We start from the raw sequence: 25,895 nt of genomic DNA, 5'->3' as shown, positions 1-25,895 counted from the left end.
CAGTCTATTCCCTCCATAGTGCCCTGGTCTAATACAGTCTATTCCCTCCATAGTGCCCTGGTCTAATACAGTCTATTCCCTCCATAGTGCCCTGGTCTAATACAGTCTATTCCCTCCATAGTGCCCTGGTCTAATACAGTCTATTCCCTCCATAGTGCCCTGGTCTAATGCAGCCTATTCCCTCCATAGTGCCCTGGTCTAATACAGTCTATTCCCTCCATAGTGCCCTGGTCTAATGCAGCCTATTCCCTCCATAGTGTCCTGGTCTAATGCAGTCTATTCCCTCCATAGTGCCCTGGTCTAATGCAGTCTATTCCCTCCATAGTGTCCTGGTCTAATGCAGCCTATTCCCTCCATAGTGTCCTGGTCTAATGCAGCCTATTCCCTCCTTAGGGTTCTGTTTGGGACGAAGCCTGTGTGCAACACAGTGTTCAGGATGGGTGTGTACAGTCCACTGTTCCCATCGCAGGGTCACACAGAGGTCACCATTGAACCCATGTCAAACAGAAGGAGCCTGTTAACAGACAGCTATAGTTCCTACTGGTCCATGGTGCTGTTAGTGACGTACAGGGACTCTGTGTGGTTCAGTACCTGTTAACAGACAGCTATAGTTCCTACTGGTCCATGGTGCTGTTAGTGGCGTACAGGGACTCTGTGTGGTTCAGTACCTGTTAACAGACAGCTATAGTTCCTACTGGTCCATGGTGCTGTTAGTGACGTACAGGAACTCTGTGTGGTTCAGTACCTGTTAACAGACAGCTATAGTTCCTACTGGTCCATGGTGCTGTTAGTGGCGTACAGGGACTCTGTGTGGTTCAGTACCTGTTAACAGACAGCTATAGTTCCTACTGGTCCATGGTGCTGTTAGTGACGTACAGGGACTCTGTGTGGTTCAGTACCTGTTAACAGACAGCTATAGTTCCTACTGGTCCATGGTGCTGTTAGTGGCGTACAGGGACTCTGTGTGGTTCAGTACCTGTTAACAGAGAACTATAGTTCCTACTGGTCCATGGTGCTGTTAGTGGCGTACAGGGACTCTGTGTGGTTCAGTACCTGTTAACAGACAGCTATAGTTCCTACTGGTCCATGGTGCTGTTAGTGGCGTACAGGGACTCTGTGTGGTTCAGTACCTTGGAACGGGGTCCTGGGACCTCGGTCTTCATGGACGGCCCATCGTATTCAAACTCCAACTGAGTCTTAGCTGCTGCCTTACTCACATACCTGCAGCCTGTACACACACACACACACACACACACACACACACACACACACACACACACACACACACACACACACACACACACACACACACACACACACACACACACACACACACACACACACACACACACACACACACACACACACACACACACACACACACAGTTAAGGCAATGCTGTGTTGCTGACTTGTCCTGCAGAAGATCCTTCAGCTTAACCTTAGACAAGGACAAACCCTCCATTCATTATGTTATGCCGTACCAGCCTTAGTTCCTGTCTGTCTGGCCACAGGGTATGTAGGGTGATGTCATTAGTCTGTCTGGCCACAGGGTTATATCATTAGTCTGTCTGGCCACAGGGTTATACCATTAGTCTGTCTGGCCACAGGGTATGTAGGGTGATATCATTAGTCTGTCTGGCCACAGGGTTATATCATTAGTCTGTCTGGCCACAGGGTTATATCATTAGTCTGTCTGGCCACAGGGTGATACCATTAGTCTGTCTGGCCACAGGGTGATACCATTAGTCTGTCTGGCCACAGGGTATGTAGGGTGATACCATTAGTCTGTCTGGCCACAGGGTATGTAGGGTGATATCATTAGTCTGTCTGGCCACAGGGTATGTAGGGTGATATCATTAGTCTGTCTGGCCACAGGGTATGCAGGGTGAAATCATTAGTCTGTCTGGCCACAGGGTATGTAGGGTGATATCATTAGTCTGTCTGGCCACAGGGTTATACCATTAGTCTGCCTGGCCACAGGGTATGTAGGGTGATATCATTAGCCTGTCTGGCCACAGGGTATGTAGGGTGATATCATTAGTCTGTCTGGCCACAGGGTATGTAGGGTGATATCATTAGTCTGTCTGGCCACATGGTTATATCATTAGTCTGTCTGGCCACAGGGTATGTAGGGTGATATCATTAGTCTGTCTGGCCACAGGGTTATATCATTAGTCTGTCTGGCCACAGGGTTATATCATTAGTCTGTCTGGCCACAGGGTATGAAGGGTGATATCATTAGTCTGTCTGGCCACAGGGTATGTAGGGTGATATCATTAGTCTGTCTGGCCACAGGGTACGTAGGGTGATATCATTAGTCTGTCTGACCACAGGGTACGTAGGGTGATATCATTAGTCTGTCTGGCCACAGGGTACGTAGGGTGATATCATTAGTCTGTCTGGCCACAGGGTACGTAGGGTGATATCATTAGTCTGTCTGGCCACAGGGTATGTAGGGTGATATCATTAGTCTGTCTGGCCACAGGGTATGTAGGGTTAAATCATTAGTCCGTCTGGCCACAGGGTATGTTGGGTGATATCATTAGTCTGTCTGGCCACAGGGTACGTAGGGTGATATCATTTGTCTGTCTGGCCACAGGGTATGTAGGGTGATATCATTAGTCTGTCTGGCCACAGGGTATGTAGGGTGATATCATTAGTCTGTCTGGCCACAGGGTATGTAGGGTTAAATCATTAGTCCGTCTGGCCACAGGGTATGTAGGTTGATATCATTAGTCTGTCTGGCCACAGGGTATGTAGGGTGATATCATTAGTCAGTCTGGCCATAGGGTGATATCATTAGTCTGTCTGGCCACAGGGTATGTAGGGTGATATCATTAGTCTGTCTGGCCACAGGGTATGTAGGGTGATATCATTAGTCTGTCTGGCCACATGGTATGTAGGGTGATATCATTAGTCTGTCTGGCCACAGGGTATGTAGGGTGATATCAGTAGTCTGTTTGGCCACAGGGTATGTAGGGTTAAATCATTAGTCCGTCTGGCCACAGGGTATGTAGGGTGATATCATTAGTCTGTCTGGCCACAGGGTACGTAGGGTGATATCATTAGTCTGTCTGGCCACAGGGTACGTAGGGTGATATCATTAGTCTGTCTGGCCACAGGGTATGTAGGGTGATATCATTAGTCTGTCTGGCCACAGGGTATGTAGGGTTAAATCATTAGTCCGTCTGGCCACAGGGTATGTAGGGTGATATCATTAGTCTGTCTGGCCACAGGGTATGTAGGGTGATATCATTAGTCTGTCTGTCCACAGGGTATGTAGGGTGATATCATTAGTCTGTCTGGCCATAGGGTGAAATCATTAGTCTGTCTGGCCACAGGGTATGTAGGGTGATATCATTAGTCTGTCTGGCCATAGGGTGATATCATTAGTCTGTCTGGCCACAGGGTATGTAGGGTGATACCATTAGTCTGTCTGGCCACAGGGTATGTAAGGTGATATCATTAGTCTGTCTGGCCATAGGGTGATATCATTAGTCTGTCTGGCCACAGGGTATGTAGGGTGATATCATTAGTCTGTCTGGCCACAGGGTATGCAGGGTGATATCATTAGTCTGTCTGGCAACAGGGTATGTAGGGTGATGTCATTAGGCTGTCTGGCCACAGGGTATGTAGGGTGATACCATTAGTCTGTCTGGCCACAGGGTATGTGTGTGAACGGTGTGTGTAAGCGGAGTGTGTGAGCGGAGTGTGTGAGGGGCGTGTGTGAGCGGCATGTACCTGGTGCAGTGAGCCTGAGGTTCTGCTGGAGGGAGAGGACAAGCTGCCTGCTGAGCAGGGAGGACGCCATGACTCAGAACAACAGAATGAGACAGAGAGAGAAAGACAGTCCTCAACACCTGCCTTCACGCCACCTGAAGACGGAGGGAGAAATGTCATATACAATCAGAGGACACACACAGAGAGAGAGAGGACTAAGGCATAGGTACAGTTCTCAGAGCAGTGGTTTTAACTGAGAATCCATCCAACAGCACCACAACAAGTCTGTCAGACAGTGGAGAGGTTAGCAGCACAGAGACAGACAGTGGAGAGGTTAGCAGCACAGAGACAGACAGTGGAGAGGTGTGTGTGTGTGTGTGTGTGTGTGTGTGTGTGTGTGTGTGTGTGTGTGTGTGTATGTGTGTGGGGGTGGGGAGGCGTTATGGGTGGGGTTATGATAACTAAAAGGCATCTGAGGACAACTGACTGGCTTCATTAATACCATAGTTGCAACATTCTGGAAACATTCCCAAAATCCTATCAGGTTTTGATCAACTGTATAAATCCCCAGGTTGTATAAATCCCCAGGTGGTATAAACTGTATAAATCCCCAGGTTGTATTAACTGTATAAATCCCCAGGTTATATAAACTGTATAAATCCCCAGGTGGTATAAACTGTATAAATCCCCAGGTTGTATAAACTGTATAAATCCCCAGGTTGTATAAACTGTATAAATCCCCAGGTGGTATAAACTGTATAAATCCCCAGGTTGTATAAACTGTATAAATCCCCAGGTTGTATAAACTGTATAAATCCCCAGGTTGTATAAACTGTATAAATCCCCAGGTTGTATAAACTGTATAAATCCCCAGGTTGTATTAACTGTATAAATCCCCAGGTGGTATAAACTGTATAAATCCCCAGGTTATATAAACTGTATAAATCCCCAGGTGGTATAAACTGTATAAATCCCCAGGTTGTATAAACTGTATAAATCCCCAGGTTGTATAAACTGTATAAATCCCCAGGTTGTATTAACTGTATAAATCCCCAGGTTATATAAACTGTATAAATCCTATCAGGTCATATAAACTGTATAAATCCCCAGGTTGTATAAACTGTATAAATCCCCAGGTGGTATAAACTGTATAAATCCCCAGGTTATATAAACTGTATAAATCCCCAGGTGGTATAAACTGTATAAATCCCCAGGTTGTATAAACTGTATAAATCCCCAGGTTGTATAAATCCCCAGGTGGTATAAACTGTATAAATCCCCAGGTTATATAAACTGTATAAATCCCCAGGTTGTATAAATCCCCAGGTGGTATAAACTGTATAAATCCCCAGGTTGTATAAACTGTATAAATCCCCAGGTTGTATAAACTGTATAAATCCCCAGGTTGTATAAACTGTATAAATCCCCAGGTGGTATTAACTGTATAAATCCCCAGGTTATATAAACTGTATAAATCCCCAGGTTGTATAAACTGTATAAATCCCCAGGTTGTATAAATCCCCAGGTTATATAAACTGTATAAATCCCCAGGTTGTATAAACTGTATAAATCCCCAGGTTGTATAAACTGTATAAATCCCCAGGTTGTATAAACTGTATAAATCCCCAGGTTGTATAAATCCCCAGGTTATATAAACTGTATAAATCCCCAGTTTGTATAAACTGTATAAATCCCCAGGTTATATAAACTGTATAAATCCCCAGGTTGTATAAACTGTATAAATCCCCAGGTTGTATAAACTGTATAAATCCCCAGGTTGTATAAACTGTATAAATCCCCAGGTTGTATAAACTGTATAAATCCCCAGGTTGTATAAACTGTATAAATCCCCAGGTGGTATAAACTGTATAAATCAATTCAATTATAATGAGGGATGGAGAGAGGCAGAGAGAGACTAACAGAGAAGCCAGTCTCCAGGTCTTTCCTCTCTCCATGTTAACAGAGAAGCCAGTCTCCAGGTCTTTCCTCTCTCACCTCTCCATGTTAACAAAGAAGCCAGTCTCCAGGTCTTTCATCTCTCACCTCTCCATGTTAACAGAGAAGCCAGTCTCCAGGTCTTTCCTCTCTCACCTCTCCATGTTAACAGAGAAGCCAGTCTCCAGGTCTTTCATCTCTCCATGTTAACAGAGAAGCCAGTCTCCAGGTCTTTCCTCTCTCCATGTTAACAGAGAAGCCAGTCTCCAGGTCTTTCCTCTCTCCATGTTAACAGAGAAGCCAGTCTCCAGGTCTTTCCTCTCTCACCTCTCCATGTTAACAGAGAAGCCAGTCTCCAGGTCTTTCCTCTATCCATGTTAACAGAGAAGCCAGTCTCCAGGTCTTTCATCTCTCCATGTTAACAGAGAAGCCAGTCTCCAGGTCTTTCCTCTCTCCATGTTAACAGAGAAGCCAGTCTCCAGGTCTTTCCTCTCTCACCTCTCCATGTTAACAAAGAAGCCAGTCTCCAGGTCTTTCCTCTCTCACCTCTCCATGTTAACAGAGAAGCCAGTCTCCAGGTCTTTCCTCTCTCCATGTTAACAGAGAAGCCAGTCTCCAGGTCTTTCCTCTCTCACCTCTCCATGTTAACAGAGAAGCCAGTCTCTAGGTCTTTCCACTCTCCATGTTAACAGAGAATCCAGTCTCCAGGTCTTTCCTCTCTCCATGTTAACAGAGAAGGCAGTCTCCAGGTCTTTCCTCTCTCCATGTTAACAGAGAAGCCAGTCTCCAGGTCTTTCCTCTCTCCATGTTAACAGTGTAGCCAGTCTCCAGGTCTTTCCTCTCTCACCTCTCCATGTTAACAGAGAAGCCAGTCTCCAGGTCTTTCCTCTCTCCGTTATAAAACTGAACTGATCATTATTCATCAGGGGTCTCCACTTCATTCTGTCACTGAGCAGAGGGCTGACACACACACACACACACACACACACATTTTGGCTCGGTTCTCAGTCAGTCAGAGAGTCCAGTGTTTAGCGAGAATGGAGAATGAATGACACACAGAAGCAGAAAGACATTCATGAATGAATCTGGCTTGAACACCGGTGTCCTCTATCTGTATAACACGAGGACGTAACCTGGGTGTCGTTATAACACGAGGACATAGCCTGAGTGTCGTTATAACACGAGGACATAGCCTGGGTGTTGTGTTACAACACGAGGACATAGCCTGGGTGTTGTGTTACAACACGAGGACATAGCCTGGGTGTCGTTATAACACGAGGACATAGCCTGGGTGTCGTTATAACACGAGGACGTAGCCTGGGTGTCGTTATAACACGAGGACGTAGCCTGGGTGTCGTTATAACACGAGGACGTAGCCTGGGTGTCGTTATAACATGAGGACGTAGCCTGGGTGTCGTTATAACACGAGGACGTAGCCTGGGTGTCGTTATAACACGAGGACGTAACCTGGGTGTCGTTATAACACGAGGACGTAACCTGGGTGTTGTTATAACACGAGGACGTAACCTGGGTGTTGTTATAACACGAGGACGTAACCTGGGTGTCGTTATAACACGAGGACGTAACCTGGGTGTCGTTATAACACCAGGACGTAGCCTGGGTGTCGTTATAACACGAGGACGTAGCCTGGGTGTCGTTATAACATGAGGACGTAACCTGGGTGTCGTTATAACACAAGGACGTAGCCTGGGTGTCGTTATAACACGAGGACGTAGCCTGACTGTATAGGACTGTATAGGACTGAACACTGTAGGACTGAACACTGTAGGACAGGCTGTAGGACAGGCTGACTGTATAGGACTGAACACTGTAGGACTGAACACTGTAGGACAGGCTGCCTGTACAGGACTGAACACTGTAGGACAGGCTGACTGTATAGGACTGAACACTGTAGGACAGGCTGACTGTATAGGACTGAACACTGTAGGACAGGCTGACTGTATAGGACTGAACACTGTAGGACAGGCTGACTGTATAGGACTGAACACTGTAGGACAGGCTGACTGTATAGGACTGAACACTGTAGGACAGGCTGACTGTACAGGACTGAACACTGTAGGACAGGCTGACTGTACAGGACTGAACACTGTAGGACAGGCTGACTGTACAGGACTGAACACTGTAGGACAGGCTGACTGTAAAGGACTGAACACTGTAGGACAGGCTGACTGTACAGGACTGAACATAGGACAGGCTGACTGTACATGACTGAACACTGTAGGACAGGCTGACTGTACAGGACTGAACACTGTAGGACAGGCTGACTGTATAGGACTGAACATAGGACAGGCTGACTGTACAGGACTGAACACTGTAGGACAGGCTGACTGTACAGGACTGAACACTGTAGGACAGGCTGATTGTAAAGGACTGAACACTGTAGGACAGGCCGACTGTATAGGACTGAATACTGTAGGACAGGCTGACTGTAAAGGACTGAACACTGTAGGACAGGCTGATTGTAAAGGACTGAACCCTGTAGGACAGGCTGACTATATAGGACTGAATACTGTAGGACAGGCTGACTGTAAAGGACTGAACACTGTAGGACAGGCTGACTGTATAGGACTGAACACTGTAGGACTGAACACTGTAGGACAGGCTGTAGGACAGGCTGACTGTATAGGACTGAACACTGTAGGACTGAACACTGTAGGACTGAACACTGTAGGACAGGCTGCCTGTACAGGACTGAACACTGTAGGACAGGCTGACTGTATAGGACTGAACACTGTAGGACAGGCTGACTGTATAGGACTGAACACTGTAGGACAGGCTGACTGTATAGGACTGAACACTGTAGGACAGGCTGACTGTAAAGGACTGAACACTGTAGGACAGGCTGACTGTAAAGGACTGAACACTGTAGGACAGGCTGACTGTAGAGGACTGAACACTATAGGACAGGCTGACTGAACACTGTAGGACAGGCTGACTGTATAGGATTGAACACTGTAGTACAGGCTGACTGTATAGGACTGATCACTGTAGGACAGGCTGACTGTATAGGACTGAACACTGTAGGACAGGCTGACTGTATAGGACTGAACACTGTAGGACAGGCTGACTGTACAGGACTGAACACTGTAGGACAGGCTGACTGTACAGGACTGAACACTGTAGGACAGGCTGACTGTATAGGACTGATCACTGTAGGACAGGCTGACTGTATAGGACTGAACACTGTAGGACAGGCTGACTGTAAAGGACTGAACACTGTAGGACAGGCTGACTGTACAGGACTGAACACTGTAGGACAGGCTGACTGTATAGGACTGAACATAGGACAGGCTGACTGTAGAGGACTGAACACTGTAGGACAGGCTGATTGTAAAGGACTGAACACTGTAGGACAGGCTGACTGTAGAGGACTGAACACTGTAGGACAGGCTGATTGTAAAGGACTGAACACTGTAGGACAGGCTGACTGTAGAGGACTGAACATAGGACAGGCTGACTGTATAGGACTGAACACTGTAGGACAGGCTGACTGTATAGGACTGAACACTGTAGGACAGGCTGACTGTATAGGACTGAACACTGTAGGACAGGCTGTAGGACAGGCTGACTGTATAGGACTGAACACTGACCCCTCCTGTCTCAGCCTCCAGTATTTATGCTGCAGTAGTTTATGTGTCGGGGTATTCGACCATGCTGGTCATTTATGAACATTTGAACATCTTGGCCATGTTCTGTTATAATCTCCACCCGGCACAGCCAGAAGAGGACTGGCCATCCCACATATGCTCTCTCTAATTCTCTCTTTCTTTCTCTCTCTCGGAGGACCTGAGCCCTAGGACCATGCCCCAGGAATACCTGACATGATGACTCCTTGCTGTCCCCAGTCCACCTGACTGTGCTGCTGCTCCAGTTTCAACTATTCTGCCTTATTATTATTCGACCATGCTGGTCATTTATGAACATTTGAACATCTTGACCATGTTTTGTTATAATCTCCACCCGGCACAGCCAGAAGAGGACTGGCCACCCCACATAGCCTGGTTCCTCTCTAGGTTTCTTCCTAGGTTTTGGCCTTTCTAGGGAGTTTTTCCTAGCCACCGTGCTTCTACACCTGCATTGCTTGCTGTTTGGGGTTTTAGGCTGGGTTTCTGTACAGCACTTTGAGATATCAGCTGATGTACGAAGGGCTATATAAATACATTTGATTTGATTTGATTTGATTTGACTGAACACTGTAGGACACACTGACTGTAGAGGACTGAACACTGTAGGACAGGCTGACTGTACAGGACTGAACACTGTAGGACAGGCTGACTGTAGAGGACTGAACACTGTAGGACAGGCTGACTGTATAGGACTGAACATAGGACGGCTGACTGTACAGGACTGAACACTGTAGGACAGGCTGACTGTACAGGACTGAACACTGTAGGACAGGCTGACTGTACAGGACTGAACACTGTAGGACAGGCTGACTGTACAGGACTGAACACTGTAGGACAGGCTGACTGTATAGGACTGAACATAGGACGGCTGACTGTAGAGGACTGAACACTGTAGGACAGGCTGACTGTACAGGACTGAACACTGTAGGACAGGCTGACTGTACAGGACTGAACATAGGACAGGCTGACTGTACAGGACTGAACACTGTAGGACAGGCTGACTGTACAGGACTGAACATAGGACAGGCTGACTGTACAGGACTGAACACTGTAGGACAGGCTGACTGTACAGGACTGAAGATAGGACAGGCTGACTGTACAGGACTGAACACTGTAGGACAGGCTGACTGTATAGGACAGGCTGACTGTATAGGACTTAACACTGTAGGACAGGCTGATTGTATAGGACTGAACCATGTAGGACAGGCTGACTGTATAGGACTGAATACTGTAGGACAGGCTGACTGTAAAGGACTGAACACTGTAGGACAGGCTGACTGTATAGGACTGAACACTGTAGGACTGAACACTGTAGGACAGGCTGTAGGACAGGCTGACTGTATAGGACTGAACACTGTAGGACAGGCTGACTGTACAGGACTGAACACTGTAGGACAGGCTACCTGTATAGGACTGAACACTGTAGGACAGGCTGACTGTAGAGGACTGAACACTGTAGGACAGGCTGACTGTACAGGACTGAACACTGTAGGACAGGCTGACTGTATAGGACTGAACATAGGACGGCTGACTGTACAGGACTGAACACTGTAGGACAGGCTGACTGTACAGGACTGAACACTGTAGGACAGGCTGACTGTACAGGACTGAACATAGGACAGGCTGACTGTACAGGACTGAACACTGTAGGACAGGCTGACTGTACAGGACTGAAGATAGGACAGGCTGACTGTACAGGACTGAACACTGTAGGACAGGCTGACTGTATAGGACAGGCTGACTGTATAGGACTTAACACTGTAGGACAGGCTGATTGTATAGGACTGAACCCTGTAGGACAGGCTGACTGTATAGGACTGAATACTGTAGGACAGGCTGACTGTAAAGGACTGAACACTGTAGGACAGGCTGACTGTATAGGACTGAACACTGTAGGACTGAACACTGTAGGACAGGCTGTAGGACAGGCTGACTGTATAGGACTGAACACTGTAGGACAGGCTGGCTGTACAGGACTGAACACTGTAGGACAGGCTACCTGTATAGGACTGAACACTGTAGGACAGGCTGACTGTATAGGACTGAACACTGTAGGACAGGCTGACTGTAAAGGACTGAACACTGTAGGACAGGCTGACTGTAAAGGACTGAACACTGTAGGACAGGCTGTCTGTAAAGTACTGAACACTGTATGAATGGCTGACTGTAAAGGACTGAACACTGTAGGACTGAACACTGTAGGACAGGCTGACTGTATAGGACTGAACACTGTAGGACAGGCTGACTGTATAGGACTGAACACTGTAGGACAGGCTGACTGTATAGGACTGAACACAATAGGACAGGCTGACTGTAAAGGACTGAACACTGTAGGACTGAACACTGTATGACAGGCTGACTGTATAGGACTGAACACTGTAGGACAGGCTGACTGTACAGGACTGAACACTGTAGGACAGGCTGACTGTAGAGGACTGAACACTGTAGGACAGGCTGACTGTATAGGACTGAACACTGTAGGACAGGCTGACTGTAAAGGACTGAACCCTGTAGGACAGGCTGACTGTAAAGGACTGAACACTGTAGGACAGGCTGACTGTATAGGACAGGCTGACTGTAGAGGACTGAACACTGTAGGACAGGCTGACTGTAGAGGACTGAACACTGTAGGACAGGCTGACTGTATAGGACTGAACACTGTAGGACAGGCTGACTGTACAGGACTGAACACTGTAGAACAGGCTGACTGTAGAGGACTGAACACTGTAGGACAGGCTGACTGTACAGGACTGAACACTGTAGGACTGAACACTGTAGGACAGGCTGACTGTATAGGACTGAACACTGTAGGACAGGCTGACTGTACAGGACTGAACACTGTAGGACAGTCTGACTGTAGAGGACTGAACACTGTAGGACAGGCTGACTGTATAGGACTGAACACTGTAGGACAGGATGACTGTATAGGACTGAACACTGTAGGACAGGCTGACTGTACAGGACTGAACACTGTAGGACAGGCTACCTGTATAGGACTGAACACTGTAGGACAGGCTGACTGTAGAGGACTGAACACTGTAGGACAGGCTGACTGTACAGGACTGAACACTGTAGGACAGGCTGACTGTATAGGACTGAACATAGGACGGCTGACTGTACAGGACTGAACACTGTAGGACAGGCTGACTGTACAGGACTGAACACTGTAGGACAGGCTGACTGTACAGGACTGAACACTGTAGGACAGGCTGACTGTATAGGACTGAACATAGGACGGCTGACTGTACAGGACTGAACACTGTAGGACAGGCTGACTGTAGAGGACTGAACACTGTAGGACAGGCTGACTGTACAGGACTGAACATAGGACAGGCTGACTGTACAGGACTGAACACTGTAGGACAGGCTGACTGTACAGGACTGAAGATAGGACAGGCTGACTGTACAGGACTGAACACTGTAGGACAGGCTGACTGTATAGGACAGGCTGACTGTATAGGACTTAACACTGTAGGACAGGCTGATTGTATAGGACTGAACCCTGTAGGACAGGCTGACTGTATAGGACTGAATACTGTAGGACAGGCTGACTGTAAAGGACTGAACACTGTAGGACAGGCTGACTGTATAGGACTGAACACTGTAGGACTGAACACTGTAGGACAGGCTGACTGTATAGGACTGAATACTGTAGGACAGGCTGACTGCATAGGACTGAACACTGTAGGACAGGCTGACTGTAAAGGACTGAACACTGTAGGACAGGCTGTCTGTAAAGTACTGAACACTGTATGAATGGCTGACTGTAAAGGACTGAACACTGTAGGACTGAACACTGTAGGACAGGCTGACTGTATAGGACTGAACACTGTAGGACAGGCTGACTGTATAGGACTGAACACTGTAGGACAGGCTGACTGTATAGGACTGAACACAATAGGACAGGCTGACTGTAAAGGACTGAACACTGTAGGACTGAACACTGTATGACAGGCTGACTGTATAGGACTGAACACTGTAGGACAGGCTGACTGTACAGGACTGAACACTGTAGGACAGGCTGACTGTAGAGGACTGAACACTGTAGGACAGGCTGACTGTATAGGACTGAACACTGTAGGACAGGCTGACTGTAAAGGACTGAACCCTGTAGGACAGGCTGACTGTAAAGGACTGAACACTGTAGGACAGGCTGACTGTATAGGACAGGCTGACTGTAGAGGACTGAACACTGTAGGACAGGCTGACTGTAGAGGACTGAACACTGTAGGACAGGCTGACTGTATAGGACTGAACACTGTAGGACAGGCTGACTGTACAGGACTGAACACTGTAGAACAGGCTGACTGTAGAGGACTGAACACTGTAGGACAGGCTGACTGTACAGGACTGAACACTGTAGGACTGAACACTGTAGGACAGGCTGACTGTATAGGACTGAACACTGTAGGACAGGCTGACTGTACAGGACTGAACACTGTAGGACAGTCTGACTGTAGAGGACTGAACACTGTAGGACAGGCTGACTGTAGAGGACTGAACACTGTAGGACAGGCTGACTGTAAAGGACTGAACACTGAAGGACAGGCTGACTGTACAGGACTGAACACTGTAGGCAAGGCTGACTGTAAAGGACTGAACACTGTAGGACTGGCTGACTGTATAGGACTGAACACTGTAGGACAGGCTGACTGTATAGGACTGAACACTGTAGGACAGGCTGACTGTAGGACAGGCTGACTGTACAGGACTGAACACTGTAGGACAGGCTGCCTGTACTGGACTGATCACCGTAGACTTCAGTACCAGAGACGCTCACTGTCTGTCCTGTGGACTTCAGCACCAGAGACTGTCTGTCCTGTGCACTTCAGCACCAGAGACTGTCTGTCCTGTGGACTTCAGCACCAGAGACTGTCTGTCCTGTGGACTTCAGCACCAGACACTGTCTGTCCTGTGGACTTCAGCACCAGAGACTGTCTGTCCTGTGGACTTCAGCACCAGAGACTGTCTGTCCTGTGGACTTCAGCACCAGAGAGTGTATACTAGTCAAACGACATGACATAACAGGAACTACAGTAGAGGAATAATGTATCTGGCCTCTCAGAAATAGGTTAACTAGCACAGGCTTTTCATACACCCTGCACTCTCCCTCTGTCCTGTTCTGCCTCAGTAGATCTGAATAGACGTCGGATGTATAGATGTTGCAGTACCTCCACAGGGGCCGTGCCAAAGATGATGTCATGGAACTATATTCAACTGTCACTTTTAGCGTTGGCGCTGTGCAGCCTAAAGGTCAGAGGTTAAATGATCATAACAATCAGGTAGTCAGTCAGTGTAATTCTGAGGGGGGGGGGGGGGGGGGACCATGTATACTGCTCTGTATCAGAGAATTCTACAGGAGAATATCAGGCCAGCTGTCTTTGAGCTGAAGACGAAGCACAGCTGGTTTATGCAGCAAGACAATGATCCAAAACACAATCAAGTCGACTGCTGTAACTCAGACTGGGCTTGTGCAAGAGTTGGAATGCAAAATGATGCAAATGAGGCCACACACACACACACACACACACACACACACACACACACACACACACACACACACACACACACACGGATGTTTCTGGGTTGAGGCTTGTCCTTCAAAACACAAACCGTGGTGATGAGGAAAGCTGCTGTTAAAAGGTTAGTTCTCTCCAATTCGCTCAACTAGCTAAACGCCACGCCACAGGACCACACCACTCCACCCTAATCCCCTGTGGCGGAGATTAACACAACAACCACCTGTTAAGCACTTTGTGATAACTCCGGATGTAAGAAAAGGGCTTTATAAAATTAAATGTGATGGATTGGACAACAACAACAACCAGTAACTATAGGAACGGTCCTGGGAGAGGTCACTGTAACTATAGGAACGGTCCTGGGAGAGGTCACTGTAACTATAGGAACAGTCCTGGGAGAGACCACTGTAACTATAGGAACGGTTCTGGGAGAGGTCACTGTAACTATAGGAACGGTCCTGGGGGAGGTCACTGTAACTATAGGAACGGTCCTGGGGGAGGTCACTGTAACTATAGGAACGGTCCTGGGAGAGACCACTGTAACTATAGGAACGGTCCTGGGAGATGTCACTGTAACTATAGGAACGGTCCTGGGAGAGACCACTGTAACTATAGGAACGGTCCTGGGAGAGGTCACTGTAACTATAGGAACGGTCCTGGGAGAGACCACTGTAACTATAGGAACGGTCCTGGGAGAGGTCACTGTAACTATAGGAACGGTCCTGGGAGAGTTCACTGTAACTATAGGAACGGTCCTGGGAGAGGTCACTGTAACTATAGGAACGGTCCTGGGGGAGATCACTGTAACTATAGGAACGGTCCTGGGAGAGACCACTGTAACTATAGGAACGGTCCTGGGAGAGGTCACTGTAACTATAGGAACGGTCCTGGGAGAGGTCACTGTAACTATAGGAACGGTCCTGGGAGAGTTCACTGTAACTATAGGAACGGTCCTGGGAGAGGTCACTGTAACTATAGGAACGGTCCTGGGGGAGGTCACTGTAACTATAGGAACGGTCCTGGGAGAGGTCACTGTAACTATAGGAACGGTCCTGGGAGAGACCACTGACACAGTAACTCTAGTGTTGTGTAATCATGGGAGCGACCACTGACACAGTAACTCTAGTGTTGTGTAATCATGGGAGAGACCACTGACACAGTAACTCTAGTGTTGTGTAATCACTGCTACAGTGGGGTGGGGGTTATTATTATGGAACACTGCAGATAGTAATACTGAACAGAGAGGTTTGACAACACAGAGAGAGTGTGTGTGTGTGTGTGTGTGTGTGTGTGTGTGTGTGTGTGTGTGTGTGTGTGTGTGTGTGTGTGTGAGTGAGTGAGTGAGATCTTCATAACCTGTGATACTGAACAGAGAGGTTTGACAACACACACAGAGAGAGAGTAAGATATTTCATTGAAACTGAAGCCCCCCCCCCCCCATAAAGACAGAGCTCTCAGAGTGGTGTCTACGGTGTTGTGATCATTGTCCCCCCCCCCCCCCCCCCCCATAAAGACAGAGCTCTCAGAGTGGTGGCTACGATGTTGTGATCATTGTCCCCCCCCCCCCCCCCTCCCATAAAGACAGAGCTCTCAGAGTGGTGTCTCCGGTGTTGTGATCATTGTCCCCCCCCCCCCCCCATAAAGACAGAGCTCTCAGAGTGGTGTCTACGGTGTTGTGATCATTGTCCCCCCCCCCCCCCCACATAAAGACAGAGCTCTCAGAGTGGTGTCTCCGGTGTTGTGATCATTGTGTAACATTGACGTTACATGACTCTCTGTAAAAGGTGCTAGATCAACAGCACTGCAGGTTCAACTCAGTTCCTCCAGCCCAACCCTGGGAAGGTCAGTCTACTCTATTCTAGCCTTCCCACACAGTCTGTCCCCATCTGTCTCTCTAAGGACTTGGAGAGCGCTGGTTAATTTGTAAGAGATATGGTGTGCATTTCCAATGGCACCCTATTCCCTATATAGTGCACTACTTTTGACCAGGGCCTATGAGGCTAAATTAGTGCACTAAAATAGGGAATAGGCAAGGTGCCATTTGGGAACACATCCATGCTGTCAGAAGTTGAAGTGGTTTTGTACGGAAGCCTCCACGGAGCCAGTGATCCCACAACAACATCGCCACCCACATGGTCTAGGCTGTGACCTATAGTAACCTGACAGGTTCAAAAACATCAGAGTCCCTAATGACACCTGTTCCCTGTCTAAAGCACAACTTGTCCTATTGACATCCTTACGATGCATTGTAACCACATCATGATGCATTACACAGAGATGCCATACAAGTAGTTCTTGTTATTAATTATACGGGACTATACCTGCAAGCTCCGGACTAAGAGATAATAGGTATCCGTAAAGTAAAAGTGTTACCGGCTTTTGTTATGCAAATCAATCCTAGCTGCTTTTAGAACCAGAATAAACTGCCTGCCACTGGGCGCTATCAGAAGAGCACTGCGCTGTTGCACAACAACTGTGGCCTAGTGCATCACGAACCGGTTCCGACTGGATCAGTCTGGATCCCTTCCGCAGAGAACAGGCAAGAAGAATTGAGTCTGTCTGTCTGTCTGCAGCAGACTACTAAAAAGGCAGAATAAAAAGCGACACAATGCGAAATGACCATCTAATCTCTAGGCTGCATTAGGACCGCAGCGCTACAGTGTAGTGACGTTACATAGACTAGTGGCCTATCTGGCGGCGCCGTTGACCTGTTCACTAGCTAGAATACCTACTACCTACTCTACTGTATTGTTTTGTATTGTATTGCTAACTAGAATATAGGCGAACGCGCGCACGTCAAGACAGAAAGTGTCCAAAGTCATTGCTAACTAAGTGCAGATGTGTCTTGCATAGACGATTGAAAAGCGTCTTTATGAGCCATATAACAGCTAGCGCGGTGGGTTCGATATGTCACATGTCTGTGCGTCCTAGTGTGTGCGTCCTAGTGTGTGAGTTATTTGGTGGTTTGTGTGTGTGTGTGTGTGTGTGTGTGTGTGAGAGAGAGAGAGAGAGCGAGAGACACAGACAGATGACAGCGCATAGGGGAACTCACCGAGGCTTCACCCGGTACCGCTGGGAACTTGGTGTCCGCTTGGGTCGTGCGATAAGACTGGCTGGCTGAAACACTTTGTGTAAAAACGGTGGAGACGCGCACTGGAAGGATGAACAGAAAGACTGCCTTTAAATGATCAATCAGAATCTGTCCGTTTTGCTGGGAGGAGGCGGGTCCACGGGCAGGCTGACTGCGGCTCAGCCAATAGCAGAAGCCGAAGTAGTCAAAAGGAACTAATACTGGCCAATGAGCGACGTGACTTCACAGTTCAGCGGAACTCCAGACGATTCATCGAAGCGAATCACGACATCTACGTTCACGAAGTATCAGTTTGACAGAACAGTGTCAATGTAGCGGACTGGCTAAACACGATCCACTCAATGATACAACTAGGAAACGTTATATTGGACTCATACACGGATTATGTCAGAGTCTCAGAGAGCATGCCGTATAACAACCTAGTTTAAATGACTGATAGGCATGGATAAAGACCTATGTGACCGAAATACCTTTGCTCCTAGTCAATCATTCATGACGCGTATCAACATTTTCCGAATAAGTGACTGGCTACAGTAGCCTATTGACAGCTTTTCAGATGACACCCTAGGCTTCACTCTCCCGACATCTACTGCAGCCCTCATCCCCCACACGTTCTGCCAGTCACATTCTGTTAAAGGTCCCCAAAGCACACACATCCCTGGGTCGCTCCTCTTTTCAGTTCGCTGCAGCTAGCGACCGGAACGAGCTGCAACAAACACTCAAACTGAACAGTTTTAATCTCAATCTCTTTATTCAAAGATTCAGTCATGGATACTCTTACTGACAGTTGTGGCTGCTTTATGTGATCTATTGTTGTCTCTACCTTCTTGCCCTTTGTGCTGTTGGCTGTGCACAATAATGTTTGTACCATGTTGTTGTCTGTCATGTGTTGCTACCATGTTGTTGTCATGTGTTGCTGCCATGCTATGTTGTCGTATTAGGTCTCTATGCAGTGTTGTGTTGTCTCTCTTGTCGTGATGTGTGTTTTGTGATATATTTCATTTAATTTCATTTAATTTATTTTTAATCCCAGCTCCCATCCCCTGCAGGAGGCCTTTTGGTAGGCCGTCATTGTAAATAAGAATGTGTTCTTAACTGACTTGCCTTGTTAAATAAAGGTTAAATAAGTACAAATAAAATTCTGACTACATGGAACTCTATTCCACAGTACTACAGAGCCATGACTACATGGAACTCTATTCCACAGTACTACAGAGCCATGACTACATGGAACTCTATTCCACAGTACTTCATAGAGCCATGACTACATGGAACTCTATTCCACAGTGCCACAGAGCCATGACTACATGGAACTCTATTCCACAGTACTACAGAGCCATGACTACATGGAACTCTATTCCACAGTACTTCATAGAGCCATGACTACATGGAACTCTATTCCACAGTGCCACAGAGCCATGACTACATGGAACTCTATTCCACAGAACTACATAGAGCCATGACTACATGGAACTCTATTCCACAGTACTACATAGAGCCATAACTACATGGAACTCTATTCCACAGTACTACATAGAGCCATGACTACATGGAACTCTATTCCACAGAACTACATAGAGCCATGACTACATGGAACTCTATTCCACAGTACTACATAGAGTCATGACTACATGGAACTCTATTCCACAGTACTACATAGAGCCATGACTACATGGAACTCTGTTCCACAGTACCACATAGAGCCATGACTACATGGAACTCTATTCCACAGTACTACATAGAGCCATGACTACACGGAACTCTATTCCACAGTACTACATACAGCCATGACTACATGGAACTCTATTCCACAGTACTACATAGAGCCATGACTACATGGAACTCTATTCCACAGTACTACATAGAGCCATGACTACATGGAACTCTATTCCACAGTACTACATAGCGCCATGACTACATGGAACTCTATTCCACAGTACTACATAGAGCCATGACTACATGGAACTCTATTCCACAGAACTACATAGAGCCATGACTACATGGAACTCTATTCCACAGTACTACATAGAGCCATGACTACATGGAACTCTATTCCACAGAACTACATAGAGCAATGACTACATGGAACTCTATTCCACATCAAGTAACTGATGCAGCAGTAAAAACAGATTTAAAAAGCAGGTCAAATCAAATCAAAGTTTATTTGTCACATGGTGTAGTAGACCTTACAGTGAAATGCTTACTTACAACAGGCTCTAACCAAAAGGCTAAACCCCAGGAAGAGTAGCTGCTGCCTTGGCAGGAACTAATGGGGATCCATAATAAACCCCAGGAAGAGTAGCTGCTGCCTTGACAGGAACTAATGAGGATCCATAATAAACCCCAGGAAGAGTAGCTGCTGCCTTGGCAGGAACTAATGGGGATCCATAATAAACCCCAGGAAGAGTAGCTGCTGCCTTGGCAGGAACTAATGGGGATCCATAATAAACCCCAGGAAGAGTAGCTGCTGCCTTGGCAGGAACTAATGGGGATCCATAATAAATACAAATACACTAGAGGAATAGACAGCCTGCAAACATCAACTATAACTTAAGACAGGAACACAGAGCTCCCTCTGCTGGTTACTCTGGGGTATGGCTTTAGTTCATTTCTGTACAGAACACACAGAGCTCCCCCTGCAGGTCACTCTGGGGCATGGCATTGGTTCATCTCTGTACAGAACACACATAGCTCCCCCTGCAGGTCACTCTGGGGTATGGCATTGGTTAATCTCAGTACAGAACACACAGAGCTCCTCCTGCAGGTCACTCTGGGGTATGGCATTGGTTCATCTCTGTACAGAACACACAGAGCTCCCCCTGCAGGTCACTCTGGGGCATTGCACTGGTTCATTTCTAGAATCAAACACTTCCATTTCACAACAGGATGCTGACAAACGAGTCCAATGCATTTGTCTTACCAGGGTTATATTATTGGAACATCCTCCTATCTAGTGGCTCAACTAAAACCCTGCAACTTGTTTCAGTTTCTAGTTTGATTAGTCCTATGTACAGAACACACACATGGTAACAGGAAGTTATCATTCCTTTTTTTGGGGAGGGGGGGGGGGAGGGGGGTATGATATGTATGTCTCCAACTTCCTCACTCATTAATATTCATGGTTCATTCAGGATGATCTGTAACCACGGTAACATCCACATAACCATGGTAACATCCATGTTTAGAAACATTCCATTCGTATTTATAGGATTTACAAGTTTGATGTAGTCATTGGGTGCTATGAATATGGGCCCAAATACTTTTAAACACTGTTTAATACTTTAATACGCCAGTGGATCTGTCCCAATACTTCCTGTCCCCTAAAATTGGGGGGGGGGGGGGGGGACTATTTACAACAAGCGCTGTCATTTCTAAATGGTTCACCTGATATGGATGAAAATACACTCAAATTAAAGCTGACAGTCTGACCTTTAACCTTGTAGTCCTTGTATCATTTCAAATCCCAAAGTGTTGGGAGTACAGAGACAAAACAACAACAACAAAACGTGTCACTGTCCCAATACTTTTGGAGCGTACTGTGTATATTGACGGATAACACTTATGACTGAGGAGCTTAATTAAACTGTCTTACCGGATCAGAACCCCAAACACAAGCTTGTTATCCTCCACTGTGTGTAAAGAATGTCATTGTAAGCAAACACCGTATCGCCTGAAAACACAGTTAAAACCATTATTCTTTATTTAACCAGGCAAGTCAGTTAAGAACAGATTCTTATTTACAATGACGGCCTGGGAACAGTGGGTTAACTGCCTGTTCAGGGGCAGAACGACAGATTTGTACCTTGTCAGCTCGGGGGTTTGATCTCTCAACCTTCCGGTTACTAGTCGAACGCTCTAACCACTAGGCTACCCTGCCTGATGGTCAGTCGTAGCTGCGTCTATGAACTTGAGAGTGGCCCCATTCCTCAGCTGTTGACATGAAAAAGAGGCCGGGTGGCAGCTTGGTTGTTGTTTCAATCCCAGAATGCTCCTTTAAGACGGTATGAATCAAAGTTCACAAATTCTAATAAAGACATTTTTCTGTTGTTGAAATAAATCAATAACTTGTATTTTATTTAGTCATTTTGAATCAAAAGATGTGTATAATTGTGAAATAAACAGTGCCGTGGTCTTGTATCAATATACACACATCATTAACACTATATGTCTGCTTATAAAGCTCTTATAAACATTATTAGGTAGTTTATTTTATTAAATATATGAACTTAGAAATACTGATTGATAAACAGTTTATTTACTCAATTGTTAACAAGCTATTTAATAATGTCTTATAAGTTATAAACAGACATTAAGGTAGTGTTCCATAGGACTCTATAGGTCCCTATATAGTGCACTCTTGTCCATTTGATTTGATTTGATTTGACTCTATAGGTCCCTATATAGTGCACTATTTTAGACCAGGGTCCACAGGGCTCTAGACCAGGGTCCACAGGGCTCTAGACCAGGGTCCACAGGGCTCTAGACCAGGGTCCATAGGGCTCTAGACCAGGGTCCACAGGGCTCTAGACCAGGGTCCACAGGGCTCTAGACCAGGGTCCACAGGGCTCTAGACCAGGGTCCACAGGGCTCTAGACCAGGGTCCACAGGGCTGTAGACCAGGGTCCACAGGGCTGTAGACCAGGGTCCACAGGGCTCTGGTTCAGGGTCCATAGGGCTCTGGTTCAGGGTCCATAGGGCTCTGGTTCAGGGTCCATAGGGCTCTGGTCCAGGGTCCATAGGGCTCTGGTCCAGGGTCCATAGGGCTCTGGTTCAGGGTCCATAGGGCTCTGGTTCAGGGTCCATAGGGCTCTGGTTCAGGGTCCATAGGGCTCTAGACCAGGGTCCACAGGGCTCTAGACCAGGGTCCATAGGGCTCTAGACCAGGGTCCATATGGCTCTAGACCAGGGTCCATAGGGCTCTGGTCTAAAGTAGTGCACTATATTGAGGATAGGATACCATTTGGGATGCATCCCAGGTCAGTGTTTGACCTGATCACTCATCATTTACATCGGAACAAAACATTCAGAGGCTATGGGGCTGTCCCATTTTACCGGTTCACATCAATCCAACAGCAAGTAAATGAGAATATAGTGAATATATATATATATCACAACCCCTGGTCTGAGCTTAAAAACATCTTATTTAACAAGTGAGTTCATTTACAGAGATCATTCCTAGTGTCTTTGTTCAGTGCTGTCCAGCTGCCCTGATTGAAATGACTGCTATTAGTTCACTAAATAATCTATATGTTTTATCAATACCTTCTCAACACTGACCACAAGAGGCTCCGAAAACACCAGGAGCAGGTCTAAGATCAGAAAACTCCATGGAGCAGGTCTAGGAGCAGGTCTAAGATCAGAAAACTCCATGGAGCAGGTCTAGGAGCAGGTCTAAGATCAGAAAACTCCATGGAGCAGGTCTAGGAGCAGGTCTAAGATCAGAAAACTCCATGGAGCAGGTCTAGGAGCAGGTCTAAGATCAGAAAACTCCATGGAGCAGGTCTAGGAGCAGGTCTAGGAGCAGGTCAAGGAGCAGGTCAAGGAGCAGGTCTAGGAGCAGGTCTAGGAGCAGGTCTAGGAGCAGGTCAAGGAGCAGGTCAAGGAGCAGGTCAAGGAGCAGGTCTAGGAGCAGGTCTAGGAGCAGGTCTAGGAGCAGGTCTAGGAGCAGGTCAAAGGAGCAGGTCTAGGAGCAGGTCAAGGAGCAGGTCTTGGAGCAGGTCTAAGGAGCAGGTCTAAGGAGCAGGTCAAAGGAGCAGGTCTAGGAGCAGGTCAAGGAGCAGGTCTTGGAGCAGGTCTAAGGAGCAGGTCTAAGGAGCAGGTCTAGGAGCAGGTCAAGGAGCAGGTCTAAGGAGCAGGTCTAAGGAGCAGGTCTAGGAGCAGGTCTAGGAGCAGGTCTAGGAGCAGGTCTAAGGAGCAGGTCTAAGGAGCAGGTCTAAGGAGCAGGTCTAAGGAGCAGGTCTAAGGAGCAGGTCTAAGGAGCAGGTCTAAGGAGCAGGTCTAGGAGCAGGTCAAGGAGCAGGTCTAAGGAGCAGGTCTAGGAGCAGGTCTAGGAGCAGGTCTAAGGAGCAGGTCTAGGAGCAGGTCTAGGAGCAGGTCTAGGAGCAGGTCTAGGAGCAGGTCTAGGAGCAGGTCAGCTCCTCAGAGGGTTAGACAGGCACCGCTGTCACTTTCCACAACTCCTGAAAAAGAGAAAGTCTAACATTGGAATTGGAGTTGATGACAACGCAATATATAAAAGACTGTAAATACCCAACTTGAAGCAACCACGTATTTAGCCCTGGAGCACGTTCTGATTGGCCAGTGAGGGGGTCATGCCTCAACACACCTACAACACGTTCTGATTGGCCAGTGAGGGGGTCATGCCTCAACACACCTACAACACGTTCCGATTGGCCAGTGAGGGGGTCATGCCTCAACACACCTACAACACGTTCTGATTGGCCAGTGAGGGGGTCATGCCTCAACACACCTACAACACGTTCTGATTGGCCAGTGAACGGGTCATGCCTCAACACACCTACAACACGTTCTGATTGGCCAGTGAGGGGGTCATGCCTCAACACACCTACAACACGTTCTGATTGGCCAGTGAAGGGGTCATGCCTCAACACACCTACAACACGTTCTGATTGGCCAGTGAGGGGGTCATGCCTCAACAAACCTACAACACGTTCTGATTGGCCAGTGAGGGGGTCATGCCTCAACAGTGCTGGAAACATAGTTTTGGATAGGGGTTTAGGATATAGTACTAGAAACATTCTGTTGGGTTTAGGATATAGTACTAGAAACATTCTGTTGGGTTTAGGATATAGTACTAGAAACATTCTGTTGGGTTTAGGATATAGTACTAGAAACATACTGTTGGATAGGGGTTTAGGATATAGTACTAGAAACATTCTGTTGGGTTTAGGATATAGTACTAGAAACATACTGTTGGGTTTAGGATATAGTACTAGAAACATACTGTTGGATAGGGGTTTAGGATACATTACTAAAAACATACTGTTGGGTTTAGGATATAGTTCTAGAAACATACTGTTGGATAGGGGTTTAGGATATAGTACTAGAAACATACTGTTGGATAGGGGTTTAGGATATAGTACTAGAAACATACTGTTGGGTTTAGGATATAGTACTAGAAACATACTGTTGGGTTTAGGATATAGTACTAAAAACATACTGTTGGGTTTAGGATATAGTACTAGAAACATACTGTTGGATAGGGGTTTAGGATATAGTACTAGAAACATACTGTTGGGTTTAGGATATAGTACTAGAAACATACTGTTGGATAGGGGTTTAGGATATAGTACTAGAAACATTCTGTTGGGTTTAGGACATAGTACTAGAAACATACTGTTGGATAGGGGTTTAGGATATAGTACTAGAAACATACTGTTGGGTTTAGGATATAGTACTAGAAACATACTGTTGGGTTTAGGATATAGTACTAGAAACATACTGTTGGATAGGGGTTTAGGATATAGTACTAGAAACATACTGTTGGGTTTAGGATATAGTACTAGAAACATACTGTTGGGTTTAGGATATAGTACTAAAAACATACTGTTGGGTTTAGGATATAGTACTAGAAACATACTGTTGTATAGGGGTGTAGGATATAGTACTAGAAACATACTGTTGGGTTTAGGATATAGTACTAGAAACATACTGTTGGGTTTAGGATATAGTACTAAAAACATACTGTTGGGTTTAGGATATAGTACTAGAAACATACTGTTGGATAGGGGTTTAGGATATAGTACTAGAAACATACTGTTGGATAGGGGTTTAGGATATAGTACTAGAAACATACTGTTGGATAGGGGTTTAGGATACAGTACTAAAAACATACTGTTGGGTTTAGGATATAGTACTAGAAACATACTGTTGGGTTTAGGATATAGTACTAGAAACATTCTGTTGGGTTTAGGATATAGTACTAGAAACATACTGTTGGATAGGGGTTTAGGATATAGTAC

At 46.6% G+C, this 25,895-nt stretch overlaps 2 protein-coding genes and 1 long non-coding RNA gene across 7 annotated transcripts in view; 1 reads left to right on the top strand and 2 right to left on the bottom strand.

Moving 5' to 3' along the window:
* The window catches only part of LOC139421733 (4-aminobutyrate aminotransferase), a 59,924-nt gene extending 41,335 nt beyond the window's left edge, over nt 1-18,589 (bottom strand). Inside the window, exons 1-3 of one of the 5 annotated variants that reach the window (XR_011635673.1) lie at nt 17,875-18,589; nt 3,743-3,876; nt 1,131-1,228 (exon numbers count right to left, since the gene is read on the bottom strand). Coding sequence is in view for 2 of the 5 variants with exons in the window: in XM_071172851.1 (XP_071028952.1) it covers nt 1,131-1,228; nt 3,743-3,812 (168 nt within the window). In the remaining 3 variants the exon portion in view is untranslated. Of the gene's footprint in view, nt 1-1,130; nt 1,229-3,742; nt 3,877-17,874 lie in introns of those variants that run through there. The other 4 variants (XR_011635672.1, XR_011635674.1, XM_071172851.1 and 1 more) reach the window with 4 other exon arrangements.
* Nucleotides 18,590-23,270: 4,681 nt separating this feature from the next.
* On the top strand, nt 23,271-23,937 carry LOC139421745 (uncharacterized). Its single transcript, XR_011635678.1, has 3 exons — nt 23,271-23,343; nt 23,522-23,581; nt 23,921-23,937. It is a non-coding gene; the product is annotated as an uncharacterized lncRNA (long non-coding RNA).
* A 40-nt stretch (nt 23,938-23,977) lies between these two features.
* Nucleotides 23,978-25,895, bottom strand: part of LOC139421734 (methyltransferase-like protein 22) — a 57,731-nt gene continuing 55,813 nt past the window's right edge. The window contains exon 12 of the mRNA XM_071172854.1: nt 23,978-24,092. Coding sequence (XP_071028955.1) covers nt 24,060-24,092 — 33 coding nt within the window. The 3' untranslated portion in view covers nt 23,978-24,059. The remainder of the gene's footprint in view (nt 24,093-25,895) is intronic.

The sequence above is a fragment of the Oncorhynchus clarkii genome, chromosome 12 (assembly GCF_045791955.1).
Source record: "Oncorhynchus clarkii lewisi isolate Uvic-CL-2024 chromosome 12, UVic_Ocla_1.0, whole genome shotgun sequence".
In the NCBI taxonomy this organism is placed as follows: Eukaryota; Metazoa; Chordata; class Actinopteri; order Salmoniformes; family Salmonidae; genus Oncorhynchus; species Oncorhynchus clarkii.
Note: the sequence above shows the minus strand (reverse complement) of the source record. Positions and strands in the feature narration are given on the sequence as shown.